At 36.7% G+C, this 14,381-nt stretch overlaps 1 protein-coding gene across 6 annotated transcripts in view; it reads right to left on the reverse strand.

Annotated features, from left to right (window-relative positions):
* Positions 1-928: 928 nt before the first annotated feature.
* Positions 929-14,381, reverse strand: part of CD47 (CD47 molecule) — a 43,152-nt gene continuing 29,699 nt past the window's right edge. For 2 of the 6 annotated variants that reach the window (XM_087439555.1, XM_087439558.1), the window contains exons 4-11: positions 13,941-14,048; positions 12,642-12,734; positions 11,494-11,586; positions 10,159-10,251; positions 5,148-5,179; positions 3,745-3,769; positions 3,101-3,133; positions 929-1,172 (exon numbers count right to left, since the gene is read on the reverse strand). In XM_087439555.1, the coding sequence (XP_087295681.1) occupies positions 1,168-1,172; positions 3,101-3,133; positions 3,745-3,769; positions 5,148-5,179; positions 10,159-10,251; positions 11,494-11,586; positions 12,642-12,734; positions 13,941-14,048 (482 nt within the window). In that variant the 3' untranslated portion in view covers positions 929-1,167. Of the gene's footprint in view, positions 1,173-3,100; positions 3,134-3,744; positions 3,770-5,147; positions 5,180-8,280; positions 8,328-10,158; positions 10,252-11,493; positions 11,587-12,641; positions 12,735-13,940; positions 14,049-14,381 lie in introns of all 6 variants that reach the window. The other 4 variants (XR_015554428.1, XR_015554427.1, XM_087439556.1 and 1 more) reach the window with 4 other exon arrangements.

Below are 14,381 nucleotides of genomic sequence, written 5' to 3' on the forward strand. Positions count from 1 at the left end.
TCTGTTTTGCTTCTCAATCTCAGAGGAAGGGGCGTACGAGGCAGGACTACAGGAGGAAGATGATGAGTGCTTACCATGCAACACAGATACAACAGTTACAAAACCGCCCTTTCAAGGGCTGGCCTATTGGCATGACAGTGACACACATTATGTTGCCATGCAGCAGACTCACAGTTCAAATCTCAGTCTTGGTTTTTCATGCCCCAGATCAGAAAAGAAGTGAAGAAACACTGTAGACTGTGCCTTCAAATCCAAGGAAGGGAATACATATGTTACAACCATCGCTATTTATGTTGAAAAGTGTGAACATAGTTCTCTAAGAACTAGCTTGGCTCCTTTCTGCAATGATGCTACCGTGTCACTGGACCATGTTCAAAGAGGAGAAAAGGTGCTACATCTTGTACAGCAGAAGCAAATAACAGGAGGACGAGACAGGGTTCAAAGGGTTGTGTGAATAAAAGAAAAACAAATTCATCAATAAAATGACGCTAAATCTGGAAAGGATCTGTTACACTGTATGTTGAAGATAGAATGTGTGAATGGCAACCCCCAAGAATGAAGACCATGATCTCCGCCAGCATCACACTACATGTAGGCAGCATACAAGATGTTCCCAACCAAATTCCCGTCTGTACTTAATTTGCTATTCCTTTGACCCAGAAGTGGCAGACACATCATTCAGCTACCACCCCAACTGCAAAAGCGGCTGTGAACCTGAGTTTCCTAAGGTTCGATGGAAGCCACTGTTTTTCATAGATATCTTAGGGTAACCACCAGGTTAGTGTCAGGTAATTCTCACCTTGACCAATTTAGACTGATGACCTAGAGTTGAGAGGCTCTCAGATCTGAAAGGCATCATTCTTGGAAGTTGCCCACTCTACTTTTGCCCCTAATCGAATAAAAATAACAACAAAAAACTAGATCTCAATTGGGCACACAACACAGATCATAATTCTTTTATTAACTAAATTACAAATGCATTGAATAAAAACTTATTTATAACAATCATTTAAGGGTCAATGATATACTTTCTCCTGTAGATAAAAACCAGTTACTTTTCTTGTTTTATTCTCCAGAACAGTGAATCAGGGCCATGGTGCATAAACACAAGTGTATTCCTTTCACGTCTTACTATTCTCCAAATCAGAGTCCGTCACTTCACTTCAGTTATTCTGGAAAATTGAAAAATAAACATATAATAGCTATTCATGTCTATTTTCTATGCATTAATAAGCTGATGTATTTTAAAAATTTGGAATTGTTTCAGATATACAGTATCTAAAAATAGTATCTAGAAAAAGCTTTTAATCTTAGATTTGCAAGGGTCACAGACATAAACCAGGCAAATCACCAGTCTTTTTAGTTGCAGGAAGTAAAAGGCCAATGCAGATGAAAATTAAAATCAACAAAGTCTGGTAATCTCCGTTTGCTGGATGAGCTGAGGAGAAGCCAAGAGATGTTGATTTTTCAAAGCAAAAGATATTAATCCTAGAATAATATTCAATCACATTCAGTTTAGATCTACATCATTCATTTAATGTCAGTGAAATAAATAGGTGATCAGGTGTACGTGAAAGAGGAAATGGTGCCGCAGTCCCTAGGAGGGTACTCCAGACCTCTCTCACCGACAAGGCAGACACACTGTGAGCATGGAGTAGCTGTCAGCAGGAGCCCACGAGACAGGCAGTTTAAAAAAACCCAACAAATCCTGAACAGCTAACTATGTGCCAAACTAACAGGAAAGAGAATTTCAAAGGTCATCGTAGATTTCATGTGCTATGAACGCACAAAAACTGCTGTATCTCCTGATATAATGGCTCAAAAAAAGTCACATCTTAAGAAAAACTAACAAAGAAAGAGGCATTCAAGGTTCTTATACTGGTTTTCTGAAAATGGAGAAAAGGAGTTTAGTTTCTTCATACAACTATGGAAGAATGACACCACAGGAGGAAAAGGAAAGAACAAACAGATGAAGATATAGAACACAAAGATGTAAACACGGACAAAGCATGCCACAATTCCAGGTACCAGCTCTTTTTTTGATGTCATTTAATGTACGCCTACTAACTATAATTTATGTAGGAGGGTGGTGGTTACTATAACAAAACATGCATTTTTGTAATAAAGGCTGTGACACAAACTTACAAAAGTGGGATCGTTCTGTGACTCCTTGTTGAACACAACCTAAGCATCGTTTTAAATTTAGTCCCCTGACACAATCGGTGTGTTTTTAATCTTATGCAAAAATTAACTGCACTCAGAGGAATACAGCCTCTTGAGTTAAATGCTGCACTTTGCTGTAGAGGTGAGCAGGTAGGTCACAGACTTTAAAACAGTAAAATAAAAAACAAACTTTCCATGATCAATGAATGATTATAAATATCAAAGGTATGAAGAAATTCTGATAGGATTAAAACAAGTAGTTATTAACATGTTAACAGAACTGAAGTATCATAGCATGTTAAGGTAAAGTCAAAATGAATACTTAGCATTCAATATCTCAGACTTATATATCTTTAGGAACTAACAAATATATGTCTTTGAAGTGTTCAATAAAAATTGGAAGTTATTAGCCCAGATTTAGGAAAAAAGAAGAAAAACTGGAGTGTCTAAACATTTCTCTCTCTCTCTTTTTAAATCCTCTCCCACAAGGTTAGAACCCCATTCCTGCCTGGAAAAGCAGAGATATAAAGTCCCCATGGGTTAAATGCGACAAAATTGCCAAGACAAGCACAAAAGAAACTGTCAAGATGACAAAGACTTGTGCCAGATATCTACGTGTCTTATAAAAAGCACTCTAAAGTTACAGTCACCAGACGCTGCATCTGAAAAATGTTTTTGAAAAAGTGGTAATTTCTCTTTGCTATGAGCAACATGACTGGACAGTCTGATTAGTGACACCCACAGCTTTTATATTATTAGTTTTGCAATTTTTAACAGAGTAGACTTAAGTTTTATAAATCAAGAAAGGTAGACCTTTATGATTTGACAGTGTCCTTTTTATTTAAAAAAAAAAGCCATACTTTCAAGAAGCTATTTTATTTCTTTTCAATGTCCATATTTTAACCAATCTATAATGGTAGGTACATTTTATACTCACCATCGTTCATCATTCCTTTTGATTCTTTAAATGCTAAGAATTAGTAACAAGCCAAGCAGGTAGTTAGTAAGGTTCCACAATTAGAAATCATTTCTAAATAAACATGCCAACTATTGCACAGCTATAAAGCCAAATTAATGTTAAGGCTATCATTTTATTACAAAGCCTTTCTGTGGATCATACCCACAGTGCCCACAAAGGAAACAAAGTCAGTTCGGAATATAGATCTAGATTTAGGGAGAAAGAAAGTGAGACGTTTGGTCTTACTCCATACTGACAGCCTGTATCTTTCTGAAATTTACACATCAGAAATGGAAATTAATTGAGATTCTTCTCTACTAGGGGTGCTGCACTTCACCTCGGGCAACACAAAAAAGCAATGGTCCCCTCGCCCAGTATCACTTGGCTAGTGCCAGCAACTACTTAATGCACAGAACAGTGCATTTTTCTCAGAGGTGAGAACATTACATAAGCAATACTTTTAATTCCTGATGAATAATCAAGAAAAGAGAGGTCAAGGTAAGGAAAAAAACTAGATTCTTCCCAAGGCATAGACAGGGCATCCTAATTGCTTTGGGGGCCAGTTCAAATTATGGTCTGGTAATGGATCAAGAAGAATATATAAGTTTGTAATAACCACATACCATTAAGGGGTTCCTCTACAGCTTTCTGGAAAATATTTAAAATATATTTACATAAAAATAGAATTTATTTCATGTCCTTATATACTGAAATTTATATATGCTAACATTTAAACTATATAGCAAGCAGTGAATCCTATAGTCTAAAAACACAATAAGGCAACAAAGGTTAAAAAAACAAAGCTTGCCAAGCCTAGCAAATAGTTTAATAATAACTGTATTATTCTGCTAAGATTCTTTTTCTATGCAGAATTTCCCACCCCACCATCTCTCACTGTTCAAGAAATCCTAACTTCTCAAAAAAAATTACTAAAGCAGAAACCTCAATAGCAACATAATAAATAATGCAGTTAAGCAAGAGAAGAGAGTAAGACAGAATCATTTTTAAGTCATGCAGATTGAACTCAGGAACAGGGAAAGAGAATGCGTTAAGATATAAAGGTCTAATGATTGGGTTATCTCTAACAGAGGCACTTTAAAAACTGCTGGCTGTTTGTGACCAGTGTAGCTATGGCACCAATCTTTTTAGAAGAAACACCTGTGGGAAGATGCACCCCACCCCCTTGCCCTTCAGGTACGTCTGTTAAGGCCTGTCAGATTCAGGAGCAGGTAGAATCTCCACTTCCTGCTGCAGACAGGAGTCTCGCTCTTGGCATTCCAGATAGAGCTCTCATTAATCCTTTATAGGAAGATGAGTCCACTATAGTCCTTTCCAGATCTTATTTCCATAAAGTAGCTCCTGTGCCATCACCATGATGAGTTTATAAAGGTTTTCTTCACCCCCCTCACTTATCCCTCTCAGTTTATCTCCTAAATTTGCCCTTTTTCTTGGAATTTTCTCAGCGTGTTCAGGTATTGAAGATATAGTGAAAACTACAGTACAGTTTGGAGGAAGAAAAATGCTTATAAAATAAGGGAAGGAGGGAAACGAATCACAATTCAGAACATATTTTTTGAACAATATGTACATTTATTTTATAGATTATTATTTTTAATGAAATCAATTGAATATAAATCTCTCTCTCTCTCATTTTTAAGCCTGAAATATCAGTTTGTATATGCACATCAAATGGATCCAACAGGTGAGGCAATATATTGGAATCAGCTTCCTTCAGCAGAGGTATTGACCATTATTCTTACACATAAACTTTCCAGTTCCGGGTGTGAGAAGTCAGTACAATATTAAAAGGAATCATTTATCTTTCCCACTGCTACTAAATGACCAAACATAGGTTTTAACATAGAACTGGATCTATTCATGCAAAGGTCATGAAATGACTTCGACGTTCTCTTAATTTGATGTTACACTAAACAGATGCAAAAAAGGGTCCAATATCTCAACTACCATTCCTCAATCTAAACCATCCAGTGATCATACCCAATTCATTTAAGAAATATAAACTTACCCTAGAAGTCTGTATAGTCTTCTTATGGGAATCTGATAAAATTAAAAAATATGGAAAAGAATTTAATAAGTAAAATAAATTAAGGCAATATAATGTTTAATTTTTAAGATAAAATGTTCAGGGCTGAAACCAGAGGTGCCAGAATCCATTGAAAGAGTTCCAACTTTAATAGTCTCTTAAAATATACAGAACATTCTTGACCATATGCATTAATAGAATACCATGATACAAATAATCTACCTATATCAAATAATAAAAATATACATTCTCTCATTTGTGCATGCCATCTCCCCATAAATCAGCCACTTGTTACACTTCATGGTGGGAAAATGTTGTCATCTCCTCACTCCTACTGTAGACTCTACATCCCTCCCCACTCAACCCAACCAGCATGTGGACAGAATGTGGCAGTGACCACTCTCCACCTCTATTTCATCGCCCACCCTGAGCTCACTGCTCTTGTGCCTTGTAGCCTAGTCTTCTTTTCTTTTCTTCCACCTTTCCAGTTTTCAAAGCTCCACATAGCTAACAAATTAAAGAAAATATTCAGATCCCTCTGAGTTTAAAGAATTATTCTAGGCAGCTAGCTTTAGCTACAAACAAGCCCTTCTCTGTGTTTTCTTAGCTTTCTGAGTTACCCTTCACAGCTTCTGAATGGACTGGTTAATGAAGATGACGGAATATATGGTGTGAAGAAAATGACAAAAGGGAAAAGAATTGCCCTAGTTGCATAGGGAAGAAGAGAGAACTTCCTTACAAAACCCAAGGGAGGAAGTCCCAGAGCAGCTAAAACTAGTCCTAAATACAGAATCAGAGTCCTACAGATACAAACGCATCAACCAGCAACATCTTGTGAATCCCTCTGCAGGAGAGTGATGCTACTGGATGGAGGAGTCAATTCCACCGTCCTCTGGATTGGATGACAGCACTGCATTTGCTTACCAGCACACTGAGGCAGGCCCCCAGAGCTGTTCTGGTGTTCTATGCTATTTATTTACCACCACTCCTCCACATCCACTCTATCAAGCTTCCAAAGCTGATGGAAAACGAGGGTGAGACCAAGGGCAGCCAGTCTATAGGTTAGCTAGCAGCTGATAAGGCTCTCTCAAACAGGAAAAATGGCAACTGACTGGCCTGAAAAGTTTCTCTCTTCCACTGGAATCTGAAGGGGGAGAAACAGAAAAAAGACTAGAAAATTGGTGATGATAAAGGAAGGTGACAAGGAGACAGAAAGTAAGCGAGGAGAAGTTCAAAGCTTAGAGCTATAGATAAGAAAAGCTAACAGTGAGAAGAGAAGAATAAGAGAAAAAATAAGGACATAAAAGGGAGGATGAGCTAGTTGACTAAAAGGTAAAGAACCAAACAGAGAGGAACTAAGTAACTATAACTGGCAGAAGGGCATCAACTAACTCTTGTTACTGAGAGGGCAACATGATGACTCAGTCCTTAGAGATGTATTGGATCCTTCCAATTCTTGAACTTCTTACTTTTCGATTCTCTCTGAGGCCCAGTTACGTATCTGCTCTCATGAGATTTCCATCTCTGTTAGTTTCAGGCGTGGCTTTAAAGTAAATCTCTCTTACTGGAGGCACTTGGGGAGTGGTTTGGTCCACGCAACCAAACAAGAAGTAAACCTCTTTTTAAAGAACTATGGTGTGAAATGAGTTGGGAATGTGGGTGAATCACACTTAGCAGCCTCCCAAATAAACCAAGCAGAATTATAGAACTTTGTTAGGGATCATCATGATGGTTACATATATACACAACTTACTTCAACCAAACCATGCCCTGCATCAACATTATCTCAAGGAGAAAAGAACTGAACCGCTATGTAAATTTCTGATTCATTATGTGAAGGGTCAGAGGTAAGATTTTAGAGTTACATTTTTGAGCTCATAAATTTATTTATGAGAATTAGTATCAAGAACTGCCAAGTAACTCCTTTATTACCCTAATAATGTGTAAAGAATAGTTTCTGAGTTTCAATTCCCAGGTCAAAGGAACATCATATTCGGCTAGCCCATTCTGAAAAAAAGAGATCTACAAAGAACAGTGACTCAAAGGGACACCAGTCAGCTGTGCTCCTTCTAATATTATAAAACCAAACAGTGCAGAAGTTAATTTCACTTGAGTTAATCCTCTCGAATAGGCATATGACCTATGTGCCTGAAGAATGACTGATTTCTCTGTTGCCGCCACAGGGCTAAGGCATCGACGGCCACATATATATATTTAAACCATAAGCTGTAAGCATTCCATATGAGCTCACTTGCAATGCTTCTTCTTGATTTGTTCTTCTCTCCCTGAAACACTTGACACACGCCATAAATCCATGTCTAGATTTTTAATTTTCAGGAACACGTTTTTCAGATTCACTTCTCCCCAACAATGGGCAAGAAAATATCACTGAATTTTATATATGTATTCCATGTCATTCTAAAACATCTTAGAGGTTGTGTTAAATACGGTTTCTGACTGATAGTAGATTGATTTGTATCAAAACATAATCATACGCCCTTATAATGAATTAACTGGTAATGGCTTTAAAAAAAGCCAAGTATTGACCCTTGTAAAGAATGGCTCTAAACACCCTGTATAAATAACAAGCCCAATTCTGGAGAGTTTAGTCCTTCTAATCTTCTATATGCTTTCGCATTGTTATTGTTCCCAGCTTCCAATTTCATTTCTTAAAATTTAAATGTTTCCAGTAAAAAATAAAAAAATCCAACACAGTTAAAGAAGACCATGGAAAATGAAAGTTAAAATAACTCTTTAAAGTAACAATTAAGGCTACAAATTTGAACTTGAAAATAGTGAAAATTATAAAAGTGAAACTTTTCCTGGGGACGTTAACTTACTCTTACAGAGATAGACTGGATTTTTTTTTTTTAAACCATCTGAGGATTTTATTGCATTTAAGTCAAGACATATTCATCAGGCTTTTCCAAAACAGAGCATCTTCAATGAGTGAAAATTATTTTGGAAACATTTACAATTTTTACTTCCTGATATAAAGGCTCAAATTTGCAACCTTAACGTTACATATACTCAGATTTACACGCTCACATTCTATAAGAGAAACACATGAATTTTCCTAGTCTACCACATTACCTAAAGAGTAACTTTCCTGTACCTTTTCTCTTCTTGCCCTTCAACTGACCGAAGGTGTGCCTCTGAACTCTGGTGTCAGATAAGTTGATTAGAAAAGTTAATTTAGAATACTCTCAACATGTCAATAAAATTGGACTAAATTCTTAATTTACATATGGTATATTTATATGTTAAATTGTAATAAATAAAAAATAATTTGGGGAACGTCTCAGAATTTCACTTTCACTTTGATTTTAATGTGAAAACAGCATGTTTGTAATTACACTGGTTTCACAGGCCTCTTAGGGATGTAAGCAATGGAGAAGTGGGGTGGGGAGAGCAAGGTCAAGGGGCTGGCAGCTAGACAATGCCTATTTCCACTTCGGTCAGCTTCTCCAGATCTGTTGGCAAGTGTGCCGAACATCATCCTTTATTAGACAAGGAAGATGTGGGGTAGCATGGGAATCAAAGGGAGGGCGATCCAGATAATGAGGGAAAAAAAGAGCAAAGAGCTGATCATCAGTCAAAGACACCTAATACGTGCGTCCTACAGGTCACAGACTGCTCTCAAGCATTCACAGGGAGCAACAGAATCAGCAGTGTCGTCTTCAGGAACCAGACAAATGGTAAGTAGAAGACTCAACGAAAATAGAGTATGCATAATGTGATGCTCATGATAGCTACCAAATGAATGCCATTCTGGTCTAGAAGTCTTAATTGTGTTTTTTGGACTTAGGAGGCATGAACTAAGAATATTTCATTGAGGTAGCAACTCTGACTTATTAACACATAAACTAAAGATAGGTAGATTTTAGTTAAGTATTTTAATTGCTTATCCAATAAGCATTAATTAAAGGGGGACAAAGAATATACAACAGAATTGAACTTAATGATCAGTCAGTCAGCAAAAGCTAAAGTTCAGAAAAAGGTAAAATTTCTTTGCAAGTACCACGCGAGTCATATGGCAAATTATTTCACTATAACAATTCAAGGTTTGTATTAATTTTTAGAGACACATACAGTGAAGTTCTCCTAAAGCAAAGCAGAAACATCGATTTTTTTACTCCATTGATTTGTAACTTTTGATTATTTTGACAAATGTTTAAGCATTTGCTTTACTTCATAAATAAAAAAGAGTTCTATTTTTTAAAGAGAGACTAATATAAACCAGATTGTAGGAAACATTTTTAACTGAAGAAAGACAACACACTAATTTTGGACACTATTAAAAGCATCTACTTCTATATATGTATTAAAAATAAGAATTTACACAGAAACCTGTTATTTGAAAAGTGGCAGATTAAACACAAAGTTTGGAAACAAGCTAATTCCACACTTACTAATAATTGATTTTAAAAGTAGTAAAAGCCTAAATTTTAAAACTCAATGTTTTTATTATATTGATTTTAACCAAAAACATTTTAAAGTCAAGTGTCAGAGGACACTACTTTAATTAACAAAAATGACAGATTTTGAATTTCGATTCTTGTCTACTTAGGGAGTCCAAGTCTTACAAACAGTCTGCAAGAAGGGCAAGTGACAGACTGGTCTCTCTGAGAGAGCTCTGTCACAGAAACAATGGCCAATTAAAATCCTTTTGTATTAATTAAAATGAATCCTCAACAATCTCTCCTTTTACTTAGTATAAAAAACTACAAATTCTAAAACATAAAGCCATTTTCTTTTAAACTAGTTTATCACTTAAAATTTCATTAATTCATATGTCTCCTACCCTTTTTCATTACCCCCAATCATTCCAATTTTATTACTTAAAAGCTACAGCAGCATTCACTGTATTTTCTTATTTTTGGAGTTACCAATATATTCTTTGGTCCTAAACTATAAGAACTAACCAAAAACATTTTCCAAATTATACATCTGAAATTCTTGACATAGGCTAACAAAAATAAGTTTGACTTACCAAAGAATTTCATATAAACTAATCCAACTAATTCTGCTAGAGCTATAATACCCAAACCTGAAATCAGAAGAGGGCCATGCACTGGGGTGCACTCTGTAAAAACAAATGAAATTTTATATTAGAAATTCACATGAAATAACTGATTCTAATTATCAAGAAACAAAAATTATCTACGTATGTTCATCATTATTGCCGAAATGACTCTAAATTATTAAAAGAAAAAAGCCTTCATTTGCATAAGATGTACCTTATCATATCAAGACTAATGGAAAATGATGTGTGAAGCCTGAGGCTCCAACCAACTGGAGCCTGGTTATTTCAAAAGTTCTCCCCCAAATACAGATGTAACTGTTTAGCTGCTGGAACCATCAGCCCACAAGACATATACAGCCAATATTCTCATGGCAATGTGAAAGCACTATCCTCAGCTGGGAGGTGGGGGAGGGATGAGAGACAAAAAAGAAAAGCTCGCAACACCAAATGCTGGTGAGGATATGGAGCAACAGGAATTTTCATTCATTGCTGGTGGGAATGCAAAATGGTACAGCCACTTTGGAAGACAGTTTGGCAATTTATTACAAAACTAAATACAGTCTTAACATACAATCCAGCAATTGCACTCTTTGGTATTTACCCAAATGGAGTTGAAAACTTATGTCCACACAAAAACCTGCACAGGGAGGTGAATGGATAAATAAACTGTGGTACATCCACACAATGGAATATTATTCAATGCTACAAAGAAATGAGCTATTAAGTCATAAAAAGACATGGAAGAACCTTAAATGCCTATTACTGAGTGAAAGAAGCCAATCTGAAAAGGCTATATACTGTATGATTCCAACTATAAGACATTCTGGAAAAAGCAAAACTATGGAGACAGTAAAAAGATCAGTAGTTGCCAGGCATTTAGAGGGAGGGAGGATGAACAGGCACAGTACAGAGGATTTTTAGGGCAGTGAAACTTGTCCCTATGATACTATGTCTATGACTATGACCCATGTGATGATACATCTATCAAAATCATAGAACAGCACCAAGAGTAAGCTCTAAAGCAAACTACGGACTTTAGGTGATAATGATGTGTCAATGTAGGTTCAATGATTTTAACAAATGTGCCACTCTGGTGGGAGATGTCGATAGTGGAGGAAGCTGTGAGTGTGTGGGGTATATAAGAACTCTCTGTACTTTCCAATCAATTTTGCAGTGAACCTAAAACTGCTCTAAAAAATAGTCTGTAAATTTAAAACAAAAGAAGAAGAAAAAAGAAAGAGCTCTGCCCAAGAGAAATCTCCAGTTAGACAAACTGGGACTAGAGAAAGACGTGACCCTTACCTGAGATACAGAGGCTTAGTCCAACCACAGAGAGCACAAAGCCCAGCACCTGGAGGATCAGTATGGCGATGGTGGAGGAGCTCATCCCGAAAGCTGGAGGAGGGAAGAGCATGTTGAGAGTATTTGAGGAGCAATCACTCCTACTTATATTCTGTGCAACCAAGAATAACAGCCTCTGACCAAAGACTGACTCTGGAGGTCCTTGCCAGATAGTAGATGCTTTCCCAGGGCTCTAAACCTTGCCCTTCAACACAAACAGTCAGCTCCACATTCACACACCCAGCAGCCTTTTATTTTCACAGTGAGCTGAGCTGGATTGGCAGTTTTTACCCAAAATCTTAGAACAATGCTGCTTTTATCACATTTGGGCATTTTACAATATGAATGGCTATTATGCATGGCTTTGCCACATGCAAGCAAAATTGCTCCGGTGGAGAGAACCATTAGGCAAACAGGCCATTGTAAACATCATAACCTCTATCTTGTGTGTCTGGATGTGTGATTTTATAACAAAGTAATACCTTTCCAATGTACAGCAAGCCAGAGATAGGTTCTAAGAGCAAGAGTTAAATGTGCAAATAGAAAAAATAGACTCTTTAATAGTAACGAAAAAATGTTAGCAATTTACTCCCAAAATGCAGTGAAAATGATACCAATTATAGGTTGGATATCTATATCATCTTTTAAAACTACAATGTTAAGATTTGCCAATAATTAAAAAATATATATTTCTACTATTTGCGATTTATAACCCTGTTTTGTAGAACTGGTTTTTTTTTTTAATGGAGAGGCTTAGAAAAAAAGAGAAAGAGCATATTTAATATCCACTTGTAATTTCAAAAGACTGTAATAAGAATACGAAGATAATCATTAAGAAATTATGCAGCATAATTTAAAAAACCTACTGACTGGCATCAAATATATATGAAAATCACTTTTTACAAAGTAATTGAATACCTTGAAAAACTAAGCTAACCTTAAAATTAATCCATATGAGGAAAATGTCACTAAGAATAGTTTAGGAAATCTTTTAATAAACTAACTTTTACTGAGTTGTTAAAAAAACCATAAAAGAATATTTTAACCAAAAATTCTGTTTTTTACATGAAAAAGGTCAGCAAAATCATGCCATGACAACAAATACTCACACATCGAAAACACACAGTACTGAAGTAACGTTAATGTTGCTGTAGGAATTACAATTAAACCAAGTCCCCAAGCATTCTTTGTTGAAAATTCACCTGTTAATAAATAAAAATAAAATTTAAAATATTTTCCTACATACTTCCTACTCTACAGGAAGTTAAAGTTAACTTAATTTATTAAATGTATTAATCTCAATACTCCTCTTATAAACTGTGAAAGGTTTAAAAATGTTTCCCCCTAAACTTCGCACAAAATAAGTGACTATTTTTTGATTAAGACCAAACTTAAGACACCTAAATGTCAACATCTAAGTCTCTACATGTCAAAACCTTGATTTGGCTCTGCTTCCTTCTTAACTCCGTTACAGGATTCCAGTGAGACACCCTGGAGTCAGCTCTTACCACTCCTTTCCTTTGCCATATCCAATCTGTCCCCAAATCAAAACAGTTGTTCTTTCCAGTTGTCTTCTGAATTCATCTTCTTCCTCCCCATGTCCTCACTAACTCCAGCTGCAAACAGAGCTGCCAAATTTATGTTCCTAAACATTACACCTATCCCGTACTCTGCTCAAAATACAACAATGGCTTTCCAGGTCTACACTTTGGGTCCCAGATCATCTCTGCTGTTCCTTCTACGTGCTGCATACCCTTATTTCCCATCCTCTAAATGCAACTGCTGTTTCAGACAGATTTGTTTCCCACATTCATTCCCACTGCCATGTCTTGGCCAAGGAAGTTTGCCTCTGAGGAGGGCTGAACAGTGGACCTAAAGATATGACCACTTCCTAATCTCCGGAATCTGCGAATATTAACTTATAGGGCAAAAGAGGGAATATTACATTATACAGCAAAAGATACTATTAAGTTAAGGCTCTTGGAAGGAGGAGGCATTCTGGATTATCCAGGTGAGCCCTAAATCCAATGACAAGTGTCTTCATAACAGAGAGGCAGAGGGAGATTTGACCCAGACACAGAGGAGAGGAGGAGGCAATGAGACCATGGAGGCAGAACTGGAGTTATGCTGCCACAAGCCAAGGAGTTGCAAAGATTTGTCAGCAAATACCAGAAGCTAGAAGAAGCAAGGAATGGATTCTCCCCTAAACCCTCGGGAGGGAGTGTGGCCCTGACGCCATCTTTATTTCAGACTTATGGCCTTCAGAACCGTGAGAGAATGTCTATTATTTTAAAATACCTAGTTGGTGGTAATTCGTTACAGTAGCCCTAGGACTCTACTACGAACCCCCCCAGGCATGCCCCATCTACACCAATCCTGCCTTCCTTCACAGTAACTGTGCATCTTACCTGGGATGAAAAGAATGGCTCCAACGATGACATCTATAGTGAGCACCAGTCCAGCAACAAATAAAAAAATGGTTTTCCCCTTCATAGGATTGGATTTATATTTAAGTGCTTAAAAAAAACAACAACAAAGAATTACAGGAACTCAATCACAAGAAGTGAGGCCTTACAACTTACAAAGTGCAGAGACAAACTGATAACTTACTAAAATTGAATAACCTTTGAGGAACAACTCCTTCATATCATGTAAAGCCACCTCAAACCTTTTTCACAGTAAGTCAATGGCTAAATAGTGTCATGGCAGCATAAATATGGATGCCCAATTTATAGGTGATGCTGTATTCCCCTACACTTCAAAGAATGAAGTTATGTACATCAGGCTTTCTAAATTGAGGCATTATTAACATTTTGGACCAAATCAGTCCCTGTTCTGGGGGGCTGCTC

This window comes from Ceratotherium simum, chromosome 15 (assembly GCF_057802395.1).
Source record: "Ceratotherium simum simum isolate JZ-2026a chromosome 15, ASM5780239v1, whole genome shotgun sequence".
NCBI lineage: Eukaryota > Metazoa > Chordata > Mammalia > Perissodactyla > Rhinocerotidae > Ceratotherium > Ceratotherium simum.